At 42.8% G+C, this 17,474-nt stretch overlaps 1 protein-coding gene across 1 annotated transcript in view; it reads left to right on the top strand.

Moving 5' to 3' along the window:
* Positions 1 to 17,474, top strand: part of STK39 (serine/threonine kinase 39) — a 146,911-nt gene that overhangs the window by 84,691 nt on the left and 44,746 nt on the right. Inside the window, 4 exon segments of the mRNA XM_056861184.1 lie at positions 11,212 to 11,334; positions 11,444 to 11,473; positions 12,084 to 12,146; positions 12,968 to 13,035. Of these exon segments, the coding sequence (XP_056717162.1) occupies positions 11,212 to 11,334; positions 11,444 to 11,473; positions 12,084 to 12,146; positions 12,968 to 13,035 (284 nt within the window).

Genomic DNA, 17,474 nt, shown 5'->3' with positions numbered 1-17,474 from the left:
AGTGCCATCAAGTCGCAGCCGACTTATGGTGACCCCTTTTTGGGGGTTTCATGGCAAGAGACTAACAGAGGTGGTTTTGCCAGTGCCTTCCTCTGCACAGCAAGCCTGGTCTTCCTTGGTGGTCTCCCATCCAAATACTAACCAGGGCTGACCCTGCTTAGCTTCCGAGATCTGACGAGATCAGGCTGTACCATGCTGCCTTCCCTCCTTTGCTCTTTTCTACTGCTAGTAAAATAATAGTTTGTTCTCCCCACCTTTCACTTCTCTCTTTTTGTAGTTATCAGTAAGCACCCTTGTTGGATGTAATCAATAAAAATCAAAACAGCTTCTAAATCATTTTGACTCTTTTCCTAATTCTCTTATTGCCTTAATTAAATTGGATGATATATATATACGTATATTAAATGTATGCAGTTATAACTGAACAATGAATATTTGATAAGCTTCTTGTAGAGCAACAATGGCTATAATTTTGTGTACATTGTTAAATTGAATTGCCGTCATTTAAATCTGGAGGAGCTGTTTTGCATAATCTAAAACTGTTTTTCAGTCCTAGATTATCATCAAATTTTATTTTAAGTCTTTATGTATTTAAAAAGTCTCTTCCATGGTTTATATGGTGGTTGTATTTAATAATGTATACACTTTAACAGGAATGAACAACTCTGCAATGTTCAATTATCCCACGTACCCAAGAGGGATTTTGATGCCCCAAAATTCTGAAAATATTTTCCATTCTTGTCTCTAGGGGCTTTTATCAAAATGTTGTAGAGTCTTTTGCAGATTTTGTTTTAGTATACAGACATTTGAAACTCTTCTTCTCACCCTGCCTACAAAATTTCACCGAAGCAAATGTCTGGAACCATTTTGAGATTTAGCTGGATGCTAAAATTGAATTTCTGGCACATCTAAAGTGAGATCTGACACTTAGACAACGCCGGTTTTTTGGCAGATAGACTATCTTTTATTTTCCCTCAAGATTGATGGGATTTAATCTGTTAATTAACCCTGTTTATGTGGCTAAATTGGACCTAGGATGAGTTCTTACCCTGGTTTAGCTTGGACAATTGTCAGGTGGTTTGACATTCTTCATGCTTTGAATGTGGATGTATGGGAGGGATTATATCTAGAACAACTAGATTTTTTTGCCATCTGTTGTTGAAGCAGCAGGAGCCAGCATACCGCAGTAGGCAAGTTAGAGATTTAAAAATGACATCAAATGCTTTTCCTTCATTTAATCAAGCCAGGTAGCAGTTGGAAGTCCGGAACTGGTGTCTGCACCGAATAAGGTCCAGTAGACTGAAACTCAGTCCATGTAAGATTGAGATGCTCATGGTCAAAAATAAAGCCACTCTGTTTTCAGTGTCAGCTGCTGGAGGGAAAGTTGCATGAAGGCCTGCCATTTGGGGACGCCAGTAGATCCTAGGTGGCAGATGGAAGCACGTGTCTCTTCTGTAATAAATAGTGTTTTAGCCAGCTTTAGCTGAGGACCTACATGAAGAGGTGTTATTTGGTCAAAGTCATCAAGCTGCTGTGATTATATCAAGGCTTGACTACTGCAGTGCAGTTTTTGTGTGAGGCTGCCTTGTGAAGACTGTTCAGAAGCTTCTACCGGTTCAGGATGCGGCAGAAATCACATATCACCAGGGCCTGCTCAGTTTGATTCTGGGCACGGTTCAAAATGCTGGTAATTGTCTAAATTTCCCCACGTGCTCAGCAGCCAGGATACCTGAAGGATTGCTTTCTGCCATATAAGCCTGCTTCCTAGCCATCAAGGTCCTTCTCTGTGTGTCCCCACATACAAGGACTGGACCATTTCTCCTATTGTGAAGACTTTAGGAACTCCCTCACTGCAGAACTTTGCTTGGCATTAAATTCACTGTCTTTCATACCCCAGGGAGAACATTTCTATTTTCTTGAGCTTTCAGACCAACGTTCTTCCCTTTCAGGATTTTGAGTTTGTAGAGTATACAGTTAGTGTTTATGCTGGATGCTGCTGTTTTAGTCTTTCATATTTTTAGCTAGTAACTGATACTTAAAATTGGTTTGCCCCTTTATGTTGTTTATGCTACATTTTAATTGTTTTATTGAACATTGTGTTGAGAGAGTGAGGAGCAGGCATGTTAGGTTACCTCGACATTGCCATGGTCCTGTGAGGAGTATTACATAAAGCAGGTGACTGGTCCAATACCCTTAACACCATAGACGCACTTGTAACTGATGCCATTCTCCAACCTACACTTCATGTTGTCTACTCCAGGTAAGGTTACCAACCTCCAGGTAGTAGCTGAAGATCTCCTGCTATTACAACTGATCTCCAGCTGATAGAGATCAGTTCACCTGGAAAAAATGGCCGCTTTGGCCATTGGACTCAATGGTATTGAAGTCCCTCCCCAAACTCCACCCTTCTCAGGCTCCACCTCCAAAATCTCCCTCCAGTAGCGAAGAGGGACCTGGCAACCCTAACTCCAGGCAAAGCCAAGGATGAACATTTATGTATTTATTATTTACTTAGGGAATTTGTGCCCTCTTTCCAGGGACCTTCTTGAGATGGCCCACAAGTAAAAACAATACCATAAAGACAACATAAAGAAACAATATTTAACGATGATAATTAATTATGCCAATAAAGGTATGTGTGTATGTGATAAGAATTAACAATATATAAATGAACAATTAACAAGCTATGGGCATAAAAACAACCTAAAACAAACTGTTGATCGGTCAAAAAAGATCCATAAAACACTTGCCAGGCTCAAAGTACTCTCAAGATGGCAGTGTAATAGTGTACAAAGCTTTTTTGTAGAGGCGTTGTGAGGCATTTCAAGATGACCAAGCAAAAGGGCATTTGTATGCTGTTGTTATTGATCCCTGGCAGTTTGCTCTCTCTGTTGTCTGGGTTTCTGATGTAGGGGTTGATTTCTAAAGAACGCGGGCGTTCGCACAATGTTACATGTCATTGGGTGGGTTCTTGGCTTTTAGGATTTTTTAACTTTTGGACCCACACAGCTGTAAACAATTTGTTTGCTGGTTTTTGTGCATTCTTAAGTGTGTCATCCGCGCTCATGATGACCGCCCTAACTTATTGTCTTCTCTTATATTACTTGAATTAATCCCCCACTGAAGTTTTAAAAATGGCCTTTGGCAAACAGTTCTGGCGTCTTCTGACACAAATAGCTTCAATTCTGACCAGAAAACAAAGACCACACAGTATCCAGTCACAGCGGAAACTGGGGATGTGTTTTTCCCCCCCCGACGGGTAATTTGCTTTTTGCCATTTTCTGTCATTGTGGGCTTTTTTTTTACCCTCTAATTTGTCCTGCATTCTCTCTTCCCAGCTGACATTCATATTGTCTTCCTCCACAGCTGCGGCAGTGTTGGCAGTAGCTTGTTAATTTTTCTCTCTCTCCTGCGAACAGCTTTCTGCTGCAGATTACAATGTGCTGAACTGCTTTTGTGCTAGGTACAGTTTAAAAGTCAGCCATTCAGATCCATTTTTTATCACCTGTACACCCTTGTGATTCATGTGAACTGTGTCTTCTAATATGTGTTAATTTGTCTTTGTAAGACCAAATGTTCTCTTTGTTACCGTTCATTAGTTAAAAGTTACAAATAAGTTCGCTATTCATACTGGGAACAGCCTTTGTTATTGGTAGATAATAGAACCCAAATTAGAAAATCTCCTCCACGCCCTCCTCCTCTTGTCAGAGTGATGCTACTTCTGGTATATGGTGTGATGCAACATGCACTATTTCTGATTTTCTGAAACAGAGAATACAGCCAAGGATGGGCCCTTTCCAGGGCTGGTCCTAGGGTGTGTGATTGGATGCTGCGGTTCCTAGGGCAAAGATCCCCAATCTTTTTCAGCCTGCCGGCACTTTGGGAATTCTGACTCACCAAGGTGGGTGCAGCCACAAAATGACTGCCACAGGAGGCAGAGCCACATGAACACATGAAGTTGCCTTATACTGAATCAGACCCTTGGTCTATCGGTATTGTCAACTCAGTATTGAGTAGTATTGCCAATACTGCCAGTCAGTATTGTCTATTCAGACTGGCAGCGGCTCTCCAGGGTCTCAGGCAGAGAAAGGTCTTTCACATCACCCACTTGCCCAGTACCTTTAACTGGAGATGCAAGGGATTGAACCTGGGACCTTCTGCATGCCAAGCAGATGCTCTACCACTGAGCCATGGCCCTCCCCTCTATCTATTTTATTCAGGATGTTTTGTAGCTCCTTAGACTGAAGGATTTTTATGGTTTAAAGCAATTCCTTTGGTCTTACTCAAAATATATTGACTGGGGTGCATGGTAACTGGGGCAACAGGGAGACTCAGGTTCAAATCTCCACTCAGCCACTAACCTTGGGCCACACTCTTTCTCAGCCTAAACTACCTCGCAGGGTTGTTGCAGGCACACCAAAAGAAGAGAAAGCCCTGAGCTCCAGTAACGAACGGAAACCTGCCACAAAATGACTGATGCAGCTTATCTCCAGTCACAACAGTGAAGATCCTTGTGCTGTGGTGGCTGAAGCAATGTTGTTTTTAAAAATCTCTTAATGGCCAATCAGAAGCCTTGCTGAGCAAAAGACCCACATGGCCCTGCCTGCTTTTAAAAAACATTTGACGGGCACCAGAAAAGGTCTTGATGGGCACTGTGGTGTCCACAGGCACCATGTTGAGGTCCTCTTTCCCAAGGCATCGCGCATCAGTGTTCTTGTTGAAATGGATCTGTTGCATCTGCATTTTCTGCAGCTGCTGGCAGCCAGTGGTGCCTTTTACTTGGTCCTGAAATCGCTATTATATCTGCTGCTTAGCTCCAGGCACTCCTTCAGGTGCCAGAAGAGCGAAAAGCACAGGATGGCTTCTTAACCACCATGGGATGTTATCTTGTGATACTACTTGGAGAAAGAAAAATGGTATCTTTACTAGTGGGGGCATGAGGAGGGGCAGTTCACTGAAGTGTATGCCTTAAAGGTACCCATACTTCAGTTGTCCTCCTTTTCTGTCTTAAGATACAGTAGTCAGTTGTAGCCTCTAGATTCCTTTGTTTGTCTTGAGCAAAGCTTCTTAAACTGTGGGTTGTGACCCCATACGGGGTCGCATAACTGAACATGGGGGTCGCGAAAAATTTGGCAACAGTAAATGGTAAAATTATATGTATACCAAAGAATTGTTTTAAAATAAATTCCTGAATGATTTATTATCAGTAAATGTTTGATTTGTATACCTATATTATATACCTATATACCCGGGGTTGAGTAAATATTCCTCGAGCGAAAAGGGGTCGCGAGTGGAAAAAGTTTAAGAAGCCCTGGTCTTGAGCTAACTCTCCAGGTAGGAGAAAGCTCCGCATTACATCTGGTTCTAGCCTCCAGAAAGGCTGTATTGGGACCTTTCCATGTATTCCTTTCTTCAACAATGCCCTGCCCTCTTTCCTGATTCCATTTTGGTATTCCGCAGTATCAAATGTTGGTCTTTTCCATGTTACTTTGGCAGCATAGCCTGGTCCGATAGGGGACATCATGGCCAATAGTGGTGGCAGGGTATTCGTTTTAAGAGGGCTTTGCAGCATTTATACTTGTGGCTTACATTTAGTGTTGATGCACATACAAACAGTATTTTCGAGTTCCATCCTAGAGACACAAAATGCTTCAGATCAACCTCTCAAGAATATCTGAACTTCGTTAAGGTTTACCAATTAAAGCAGGAGGATGGGGGGGATGCTTAATTGGTGCCAAGGGAGAAGGGAAGTTGGCTGTCATTTCAAGGCCTTGTGCTGAAAGGAGCAGTAGGTCAAGCCAAATTATGCTTATGTAAACGGAAGTGGGTTATGCTAAGCACCTTTGGATCCTATGAATAGTTCTTAAGTGCTGGAGAGCCAGTGTGGTATAGTGGTTAAGAGTGACGGTGTCTAATCTGGAGAACCGGGTTTGATTCCCTACTCCTCCACATGAGCAGTGGAGGCTAATCTTGTGAACTGGGTTGGTTTCCCCACTCCTACACATGAAGCCAGTTGGGCGACCTTGAGCTAGTCACAGGTCTCAGAACTCAGCCTCACCTACCTCACAAGATGTCTATTGTGGGGAGAGGAAGGGAAGGAGATTGTAAGCCGGTTTGATTCTGCTTTAAAAAGTTAGAGAAAATCGGCATATAAAAACCAACTCTTCTTCTATATTGTGATAAACTTTAGTCCAAACATGGGATTCTTTAATAATGGTGGTATACTTGAGATATTTCAGAAAAGAGCAGCAAAGATTATTTTTTAAAAATGGCAGAAGCTGAAGAACTCAGTGTGTTTAACGCTGGAAGAGGATGGCTAGGTAGGCATATCTGTCATCACAGACTCATCCATATGTACAAAGAGAATATGTACAGTGACTCTTCCAAGTATTTTTTCTAGTAGTGCCTTTGGGCTCTTCTTGATCATGTTTGGATTTTAAGCTCTTAATAGGAAGAGTATCAAATCTCGAGGATATACTCTATTAGAGAATTCTTGTTTCTGAAATGGTTTGTTTTCACTTAGGGTAAACCAATAGTTTATACCCCCCCATACTAATAAAATTCAACAGAAGTATTAGTGTTGCCTCAGTGGCCTCAGTGCTTTCCCCTGCATACCCAATAGGTAGGGTTGCCAACTGCCAGGTAGTAGCAGGAGATCTCCTGCTAATTCAACTGATCTCCAGCCGATAGAGATCAGATCACCTGGAGAAAAATGGCCACTTTGGCAATTGGACTCTATGGCATTGAAGTCCCTCCCCTACCCAAACCCCGCCCTCCTCAGCCTCTGCCCCAAAAAATCTCCTGCCGGTGGCAAAGAGGGACTTGGTAACCCTACCAGTAGGGGACTCCCTTATGCAATCCTCCTTGGCCACCACTTACACTTGACTTATGTTACCCCCAGTTAGGCCCCCTCCAGTCGATTGTTAGACCTATGTGCCTCCCCACAATATTGAAGTCTTAGCTGCGCTACCACCCCGACTCTCTTGAACCCCTTGCTCTATGGCTCCGTTCACAGGTGCAAGCTTTCTTCATCCCCCCAGAGTGTAGGCAAACCCCAGCAGCTCCTTCAGCCCTTTGCTGTTCAGTCCTCCGCTTTCACTTTCATCAGTCTTTCTGGAGCTGTTTTTGCAGCCTTTCCCCGGGCGTGTCCTCCTTGTGTCACCTTTCTGTCTGAAGCCTCTTCTACTCCATTGTCTGTACTAGTTAGTGGCTGGGCCCCCGCTGTCAGCCCCGCTCTGTCCTTCCGTTAGTGTTCTGGCTTCCGATGCTGCCCCAGCTGCCTCCTCCACCACCGTGCCGTCTCGCCCCACTCTGTAGGTGTTCCTGGCAATTGCTCCTTCCTTACCATCTGCGGCCCAAGCCTTCAGCCCCTCCCTCGTTGCTTCATGGACAGGTAGCTGGTTCTTGTGCTGCCGCCCTTGTTGTTGGGTAGCTGCTTGCTCCTCGACTGCTGCAGTTACCCATCCCACACCCCCTTTAAAGCCTTCCCGTTTGCATTTCCGGCAAATGATGTTACCCTCCCAGATCTCCATGTATTCACCATCAACAATGTGTTTTTCAGATAGCTTTTTTTAGCATGAATGAATCTGTTTAAACATTGCTTGTCATGTGCCGCGGTTTATAAAGTTACAGACTCAACTGAAAAGGTCAAAGTAGTGTAGAATAAGATTTTATTACATTCTTTTGTCTTCATTTTCTCATGTTCTGTTTTCATTATCTGTACCCAGTTTGTTCAAGTCATGGATACTTGGAAGGAAATGTGGAGATGAACAAAGAAGCCATTTTGGAACTTTGTTTTTACCTACAAGTTTAATATCTGAGTAATTGCAAAAACAATTAGAAGTGCTTCAAGCTGAGTTCTTTCTGTGTACTTGTTTGTGAAGCAAGGAAAGGTAGCAAGATTAAATACCAGCATGGGAACAGTAGCTTAACCCTTGAAGGGATTCTGGTGATCTGCAGTGCAATTCTAAGCAGAGCTATACCCTTCTAAGTCCATTGAAGTCAGTAGGCTAAGAGAGATGTAGCTCTGGACAAATGGTCAGCAGCCAAAGGATTCATAGGCTCCGAGGAATGAGCGATGGGGGCTTCATTCACACGTGCAGAAGAATGAGGTGGCACAGCCCCGAAATGATAGAATGGACTGTACTGCTTCAGATTGCAGGTGGTAGATTCCAGCTTTGAATGTTCCTTTGTATTTAAAAAACCCCCAGAAAACAAATATAGAAAACAAACATAGTAAGGTTCTGCTCCCTCTGCTATGCTAATTTTGTGATTGCAGAGAATTTTCAACACAGGAAACATTCCAAGATATGATCCTACTCTTACAATATGAAGTGGCTCAGTCCTTTCTGCCATCTCAAATCTTGTACATTGAATAAATCTTGTAAATCTAGATCTGACTCCTTCTTGACAAAAATAATTCAGCCTTTGGTTGTGGTGATTTTGTGAGGGTTTTTTGGGGGGGCGAGATTATCTGGTCTGCTCTGGATGCCAGATTGAAGTTAGATCCAGCTCAAGAAATATTGGGAGCATCCATTGGTCAGAATTCTGTTGATAAGTCCAGGAGCAGGAGATTAGTGGGAGAGTTTTCCTAAAACCTCTTAAGGAGGGCTATGATCAAGCTACTGCTCAAAAAAATCTACCTTTCTCGGGTAAGGTGATCAAGCATAGTGTGGAACAGTTGCAAGAGTTGGATGATAGAATAACATTACAAGGATAACAATTGGATGATAGAATAACATTACGAGGGAGATACAATAACATTATTGCAGAAGAATGCAAATGCCCATTTTGTCCTGATTAAGTAGACTCCTTAGCCTTAGACTCCTTAGAACAGGGGTGGGGAATGTCAGGCCCGGGGGCTGTTTAAGGCCCGCAAAATCATTTAGTCTGGCCCTTCGTGGGTCCTGGCGGATCTCTAGCTCAGAAGGATCTAAGACTGGCATCTGCACCCTCCTGCGGACAGGAATAGCCTCTACTCAAGGCAGATGTGAGTTTGTTTTGCTGAGAAAAGCAACCTCCCCCCACTTGCAGAAGAGTTGTTAGCTATGGAGCTGCTAGGACCGCCCAAGAAACTGTGTTAACCCTTTCCCACCCAGGGAAACGTATTGGCTGGCTAATTTTTAAATTGATAATTTTGTATGGCCCACGAATTATGTTATAAATATCCAAATGGCCCTTGGCGGAAAAAAGGTTCCCCACCCCTGCCTTAGAACCTCCTTTAGCAGGTTCACAAAATAATACTGCACAAAATAAATATATTACTCCCTGGATAAAAGATCTAATGACGCTTTCTGAGAAGAGGGTACTGTGTTATCTGCTGTCAAGTAGATCAGTGAATTGTGTGAGAGACATGGCAACCTTTCTATAGTGTCAAGAAAAAATAATTTTCATCTCCCCCCACCCTTTTTTTAAAGTGTGAAATGGTTGATGAATAGCCAATGGATGTTTAATCTAAGGAAAGGAAGAATTGAGATATATTGGTCTTTGACCCATTTTATTCTAGCTTCAGACCTGGTTCTGGAATGGAGACAATTTTGATTGTTGTGATGGGTGATCTTGGTTTACAACTTGATTAGAGAGATTCTTTCCTTTTGATCCTATGACAATTATCTATAGCTTTTGATATAGTTAATCACTCTATTTTGTTAGACTTCTTAGAGAAGTGGGTAGGGATTAAATGGACGGTTCTCTGGTAGCTTTGATTTTCTCCAGCTAAAGGGTTTGTGCATTCTTATACTAGCTTAATAAAACAGGAGCAAAACCATTTTGTGTATACTGTTGCCAGAATAAACATTAGGCGTGGGAAAAGACAAGGTAGCTTGGGGGTATCTCCCCAGATGAGCAAATGCTGATTTCTGTGGCATACCCAGTGCTGAAAACTGGAAAAGGTAGTGCCAACTTGAAGACCTCAAAAAGTCCTGAAGATCCATATGTGTTTTCTCTCATTCTTAATGCTTCTGAATGAACCTTGGACCTTAAAACTGTTTAGCCATTTTCCTGAAGTATTGGCTCCCCAGCCAGTGCTGGAGTCTGGTTGGTTGGTGGCTCCCAACAACGTATTAAGCAGGTTGAAGGCCTGCTAAAAAAAAAAAAAAAAAAAGCTCCCATGGGCAGGATGTCTAAAGGGGTAGGTGCCTGGCTAATGTGCTGACTTACAGCCCATTCCTGAGCTCTGAGGCCAAAAGAGCTCAGGAAGCATGCAAGTGGCCGTGCTGGCGTCTGGGCTGCTTGTGCCAGCACCCGGGCCACTTGTGCTGCCGAGAGTGGCACAGACACTGGCGTTGGGCCACTCACACTGGCCTCCCTGCGCTGGTGTGGCAGCGCAGCCCTGGGATGCTGGCTCGGCATCCCAACGGCGCAAGTCCCCACGCCATTGTTCCAGGGGGTGTTCCTGGGGCATTCCTGGGGGGGCAGAGCTGCCAGTAGGCATCTTCCTGACCCCTTTCAGGCTGGGAATGCCTCCTCCAGCAACAGTGTTTCCTCGCTGTTCTCAATGGGGGAAAATGTCCCATTTTTGTGTTTTTTATTTTTAAAAGGCTTTTTAAAGACTTTTGGCGGCCAGGGAACCTCTTTGGGGGTGCCGTGGCAGCGCCACAGCCACGCTGTCCCTGGACGCCGAAAGGCTCAGGAATGGGCTGTTTGTACATTTCTTGAATTTCCATCAGTAGTAGCTTGCACAGCTTTTCTTGATTTTCTAAAAACTTATTTTCATGGCCTGACACTAGAATGTTGAAGGTGCCAGGAGTTTGCACTCTTGCTGTCTGGGCAGAATAAATCAATGTTGTAACCTGCGGAAATTGACTACTAGCTAATGAAGAATGAATTTAGTCGGCTTTACTTTTCACATAGAATCATAGAGTTGGAAGGGAACTCCAGGGTCATCTAGTCCAACCCCCTGCACAACACAGGAAATTCACAACTACCTCCCCCCCCACACCCCCAGTGACCCCTACTCCATGCCCAGAAGATGGCCTCCCTCTCATCATCTGCTTAAGGTCATAAAATCAGCATTGGTGACAGATGGCCATCTAACCTCTTCTTAAAAACCTCCAGGGAAGGAGAGCTTACCACCTCCCGAGGAAGCCTGTTCCACTGAGGAACCGCTGTAACTGCTTGAAAATTCTTCCTAATCATTAAGAACAAGGAGAGTTTTAGAAGGAAAAATGTATAATAAAGAATCCATTGTTGTTGCTGCTGTGATTTCGGTAGGTTAGAAGAGTACCTGGTTCCAGCGGCCATCTCCATAAGACAGAAGACGGAGACTGGGAGTGGAGTGATGATGAAATGGATGAAAAGAGTGAAGAAGGCAAAGCTGCTTTTTCCCAGGAAAAGGTAATTCTTGGGAAGCATGCAACGATCTATTTCCTCTCACGTCAACATATTTTTAAAATTTTGTTACTTATTAAAATGCAAATAGTAATTACTGATGCTTGTCTTCTAGTCACGAAGAGTAAAAGAGGAGAACGCTGAGGTAAGTAGCTAGGTTTACTTCTCTTGTGTGTTGAAGAGGTGGATTGCTTTGTCTAGTGTGGTTCTGAAAGTTTGGTGGTTTGTAGTTTTATATTTGTTTTACCATAATACATAGAACATTGGCAAAAGGTAGACCTATGAAAAGGCTGTCTTAAAAAATGGGTAGTAGATAAGGTTTCCAAAGAACTTGGTACATTATCCCATTATTGCAGAATTTTACTCTCCATTTTTCTGGATGAGTCTTCTTTAAGAAGGTTTCTTTTAAGCCAGAACACTTATACCGCCCTTGTTGAAGTAAATGAAAAGTAATTCACAACGTGCCTATTAACCTATAAAGCACAATGTAAGGTCAATTCTTTTTCTTATTCTTTTTCTTTTTAACTTAAGTCTTTTCTGAATTGGAAATAGGGGGAAAAGAGCGCCCTGTACACTAATGGGTCTCCTCTTGGGAGTTCTACAGAACTGTAGAGAAATGTTGAAAATGAGTACTATGGTGTTTTTCTTAGTGTGCTTTAAGCCTAGTGATTGTAGTTCATAAAACAATTCTTCCTTGATGTCACGACACTTGCATAATGAAACAATTAAAAACGCTTCATGTTTTCTTTTATTAGATTTCTATGAATTCCGGAAACGTCTGTGATCAAATACAGAACCTGTCTCTACAAGGTTCTCAGGTACATGTGGGGGGGAGCATGTCTGCGGGATCTAAGGGCCAAATTACATAATCAGATTGACGTAATGGACTGGATGGACCTAGGCATGGTTTGACATTAGTGTTAGGGGTCTTGAGCTAGCTTTCACATCACCCCCACTTTGCTACTTATCATGCCATTTGCCATGCTACCAATTAACCTGTTCCTGATGGCAAAGCATGCAGTCTTCAACATTTACCCAGATCACTATGTGGATTAACCTTGTGGAGCTGGGTTGTGTGAGAAAAACGAGCAGCAGCATGGAGGGGTAGAAATTGCCTTCCTCTTTATCATCTTTCCCCATTCATCACTGACAGACACTGCTAGCCATGGTGATTTTACAGTAATTGGTTCTTTTTAAGTTTGTTGTTGTTGCTGCAATTGCAATAAAAACAATGCCAATTTATTAGGATTCTCCTCAAATCCACTGCTCTGTTAAACAAGTAAGCTGCATAGTTAATATCACTATATTAAGTTGTGAATTGGTGAAGGCAGGGCAGGGATGTTTCCTGTAAAGCCACCTGGCTGAAACTACACAAATAATAAAACGTAGAAGTGTATATCCTCCGTGTATCAGATTTAGCTGACCGTTGGCTCTGGAAATGTTGTATCTGTTGCTGCTTTCTTCTTTTGCGTTTGTGTCTGAAGTTACTCTTCTTGATTCTGAAGAACATACTACTCTAACAGAGAATAACTTTTCAGTTATGATGCTTTGTCAGTTTCTGGTAATTCTTTTAACAATGATGTGTTGCTCTGCCCTAACTAGTGTCTACTGCTACCTTTCTTTCTTTTTTAAAAAGCAGACTCGAACAGCTGTTTGTGATGAATATAGTGACTCTCCATGTGCTGTGAATCTTGTTTTAAGATTAAGGTAGGAAACTTCATCTATTTCCATATCTCTTTTTTCAGCTTTGTTATTCATCCCACTTTCATGATATTAGCGGGGCAGGGGTGTGTGTGTTTCCCGATATGACCAGTAGCAATGGTGTTCCTGTGACTAATTGCTGTCTTTTAATTGCTTACTAAAACAGAAGGGTGGAAAAAAATACTGAATATGAATGTAGCTTCAGGCTGAGGGGACCCTTCATTAAGTATTTTCTTTCCCCTCTCCTTTTTCATTCCATTGCAGCATCACAGTGAGTTTTTAATGAGTTTCTTTCACACTTCAGCAGTCAAACTCTGACAGAAATAAACCACGGCTGTATTACAACTTGCCAGCTCAGAACATTTTTACTGGGCAGGTTTGATCAGCAGCTGAGGGGAAAAATGACTGATACATTTTTCAAAGAACTTTCAGCCTTTTAGGAAATGATACAAATACGCCGTCAAACCTCATAGTTCTTCAGGCACTAGAGAAAAGTTGGTTTCCATTTTTAATAAAGCGAGTTTACATCCTGTTAATTGGTTCCCAGATATCATGTTTTTCAGAGCCCTAATTAATTTTAGTTTTTAACATGCTTTTCGTGTAGTCCTAGCCTAAGTTTCTTTTCCCCCAGACGGCTAGCTATCTTTTAAAAAGAATAAAACTTCTTCAGAGATTTGTTATCCCACTTTTCACCCCCCTTCCATTAACATCTTAATTTGTTGCTGTGAGGAAGTTGAATATTCTTCTCTCAGTAGTCTGCCTCAGCATTGGCAATTAATTATATTTCTGTGAAGTCCCAAGGTATGGTTGGAAGCTGTATGATGCGGCAACCTTGCTGAACCTTAGAAGGTCTGAATCTGGTCACTGCTTGGATGGAGGACCTCTTGCCATTTTAAATTCTGTGGTAAATTCTCCCCCCACCTCTCAAGTCAGGAGCCTTAGGAACATGCAGCTTGTGCTCTTTCCATCTCCTCCTATGCAGATTCCTTGGCTTTGATCCACACACTCAGGAAAAAAGGGCGGGAAAGAGGGTTAAAAGGGAGCGGAAAGAAAGGGAAGGATAAGGGGATAAGGAGGCCAGGCTCTAGATGAAACACCGTTGCTGCCCTCAACCATAAGCCTGGTGGAACATCTCCATCTTACAGGTTTGTAGAACTGGATTAAATGTGGAAAGGATAAAGCAGGGTAAAGGTATTCCTTGTGCAAGCACCCGGTCATTACTGACCCATGAGGTGACGTCACATTCCGACATTTACTAGACAGACTGTGTTTATGGGGTGGTTTGCCATTGCCTTCCCCAGTCGTCTACACTTTACCCCCAGCAAGCTGGGTACTCATTTGACCGACCTCGGAAGGATGGAAGGCTGAGTCAACCTTGAGCCGGCTACCTGAAACCGACTTCCGTCGGGATCGAACTCAGGTTGTGAGCAGAGCTTTTGACTGCAGTACTGCCGCTTACCACCCTGCGCCAACAGAGCTCTATATAAAGCAGGGACTCGGTAGTAATACTCACAGCAAGGCTAGCTCAACTCATTTTGGTGCCCCAGCCAACTCAGCACAGGAGGAGATACACCCACACGGCCAGTCGTGGAGCTGGGCCACAGTGGCACAAGGAGGAGGCAGTCCCCTCCAGCTCCAAGGTGGGCTGCAGGCGGTGTGGCCTGTTGGAGCCAAGTGGCATGTGCAGGGAAGGAGCTCATGCTTCCTCCTGCCACTTCAAGGTGGAATGTGGGTCCATCTTGGACCTGGTCTGGAAGGAGATGAGAAGTACCAGCCATGCCTGTTACTTTCTTCCCACTCTTCTCACTTTTACTTTTTCAGTCTGCTGCGCGTAATTTAATTTAATACAAACTAAGACCGAAGTTCAAAATTTTTACATGGATTTGTGTAACAACTGGAAAGAACCTAATTATCTAGAAAAAAGGCTTCACATTAAATTAATGCGTGTCTTGTGTAATAAAAAAACAACCCTCTTCTTTCCAAGAATGTTTTTAAATGCCTGTTTTCAACAAAGAGAGTTTGTGTTATGTTCATGCATTTTAATTCAAGGACTAAACTGGGGCATAATGTTTTAGCAAAAATACCTAAGTAAATGTAAACACGTGTATAGGTAGTCAAAAGTTGGATACAGGGAATGTTATGTACAGGGGATTACACTGTCATAAATATACATGGGTAAGAAAGATTATGCCCAGCCAAATTCATGCGAGAAATTGTGGTGTGTACCACTCCCATTCATCTCAGTGGGGTTTGCATGACTCCATTCATCTCAGCAAGATTTATACACAGGATATTCCTCATGGACAGTACCCCTGCCAATCTGGCTCTCTAGGCAACCACTTGGGTCTTTTGGTCAGTAACTCAGCCCTGCTTCATAGGGTTTGAATACAGATTTTTCCCCGAATTGTAGCAAACGGAAATGGGCAAGCCTTATCCATCTTCAGCCCCACGGAGTGTTCATTATGGCGATAATTACCAAGATCAGTTGCCAACCGTTGTCACTGAGATGATATACCCAACTCATTCTTTGAGCGGGCATTGGCTGCAGACCCAACCCTGTTATGTGAACTGTTATATTTCCATTCCAACCTTCCCCTAAAGGGCTTGGGGCCAGTGGCGGATCCACTATGAAACGAATGAAGCTTAAGCTTCAGGGGCCCTAATCTCCCTAATCCCAGAGGGGCCCTGAAACAACTTTTTTTTTAATGAGTGAATTTTTCAACAAAATCAATGGTGTTTTTTAAGTGTTTGTTGTTAAAATAAGGCTGTTCTAGTGATAGAGTCATAAACCAATGGGTTGAAGTACTTAATATTGACCTTAGAATATGCTCAAATACCCATTTCATATGGCTTCAAAATGTCGTTGTAATTTGTCAAATTTCAAAATTTTCTTGGGCTTGTAGCGCCCGAACCCCCAGCTGTATGGGCTTGCTGAGCTCGCCAGAATCTATTCATAGCCTAAATTTGGCAGCTGGATCCTCGAATCCTTCATTGGTGCATGGTTTAATAGTTCTGTAGCTCAGCCCTTAGGCTAGAGCCAATCGGAACCATCCGAATTCTCAATTCAGGCTACACTCTTCTGGCTTGTGCATTTTAACACAAAAAAATCAGATTTTTACCTCTTTATCCTAATGGGGGCCCTCTGATGACCTTCTACCTCTCTATTAGAGAATGAACCAATACATCTGCCATAGAACAACCCCACTAAAGAAGATAACAGCAGTTACCCAGACCTCTTTGCTGGTGGGAAGGGGCTCACTGTATGGATCATTTTCAAGGACTTCACCCTACCACCCTGTTTTCCGCCATTTGAGCCTTGAGGTCCTTGCAAGGGCAGCAGGGCCCTTTGGACCTTGTTGGATGTTGCCCTATTGTTGCTGGTTGCCAAGGGGCCCCCATAACAGCTCAAGCTTCAGGGTCCCAAAAATGTAGGTCTGCCACTGCTAGGGGTGGAGTTTTAGCCTGCCATCAATCTCTTGGGGTAGGCTGGGCTAAGAGACAATGGCTTGTTCTTGACGATGGCTTTATAATGCCAGCAGGGGCTTGAAACCCGGTTTCCCCACGTTCAAGTTCTGCACTTAAGCCTCTGTGCCAGGCTGAGTCTCAGGCCCGTCGTCAATTTTCAACTTATTTTACTCTTTCGGAGTGAGACTATTTGAGCAGTGCTTGAAAGAGCTTTAATTTTTATTAGAGCAGTTTTTGTGACTGTTACAAATGGTGGGTTCCTGGGGAACTCTGTGTACATTCTTTTCCTGGCAGGAAAGGGCAGGCAATCTTTCTTTCTTCAGCAGAATATATAACAGCAGTCCAAGATAAGGGATTTTATTTGTGTTGCTTCTCTATACATTTTTTAATGCACTGGCTACTGTAGAAGCGGCATAACTTTTTTTTTTTTTTTTGCTGTTCACGTATTATTGGTTTTAGTGCCTGTTTTTTTTTTAAAAAAGGCCCAGTAGTAAATCTACTTGCCACAAACAAAGCTCTGAGCACAATAAAAGATAACTATTCTATAAAATGTATTCAATATTGCTCTGGCTTCCATTGCTCCATTCTGCATAGAGAGAAGGTTGTGATCTCTCAATTGTGTGTGATTTGTTTTGTAACATGCTGCCTTGAGTTTTGGCATTAACACAAGCAGAAGCAGATAATGTCTCTTAGGATTTTTGGCTTTACTTATTGCTTTACTATTTTAACAAAAAAAATGCATAACAATACAAACTGAGCTGATCTTTAAATCTAATTGTTGATATGACCTGGAGAGCATCGGACAATTTCTGAAAGAGCTGCTAAGGGCTATGGCGACGAGCTCTGTGGTTGCCGAAGAATAACGAGTCAACTGCTACATGTTAATCTGCATTCTTCCGAGAATTCGTCTGGTTCTGTGATAAATCTTCACATTCATAGCAGAGTTATTTAAAAATGTTTTGGTGGCCCTATAAAGTTTG

Source organism: Euleptes europaea, chromosome 15 (assembly GCF_029931775.1).
Source record: "Euleptes europaea isolate rEulEur1 chromosome 15, rEulEur1.hap1, whole genome shotgun sequence".
Classification (NCBI taxonomy): domain Eukaryota; kingdom Metazoa; phylum Chordata; class Lepidosauria; order Squamata; family Sphaerodactylidae; genus Euleptes; species Euleptes europaea.
Note: the sequence above shows the minus strand (reverse complement) of the source record. Positions and strands in the feature narration are given on the sequence as shown.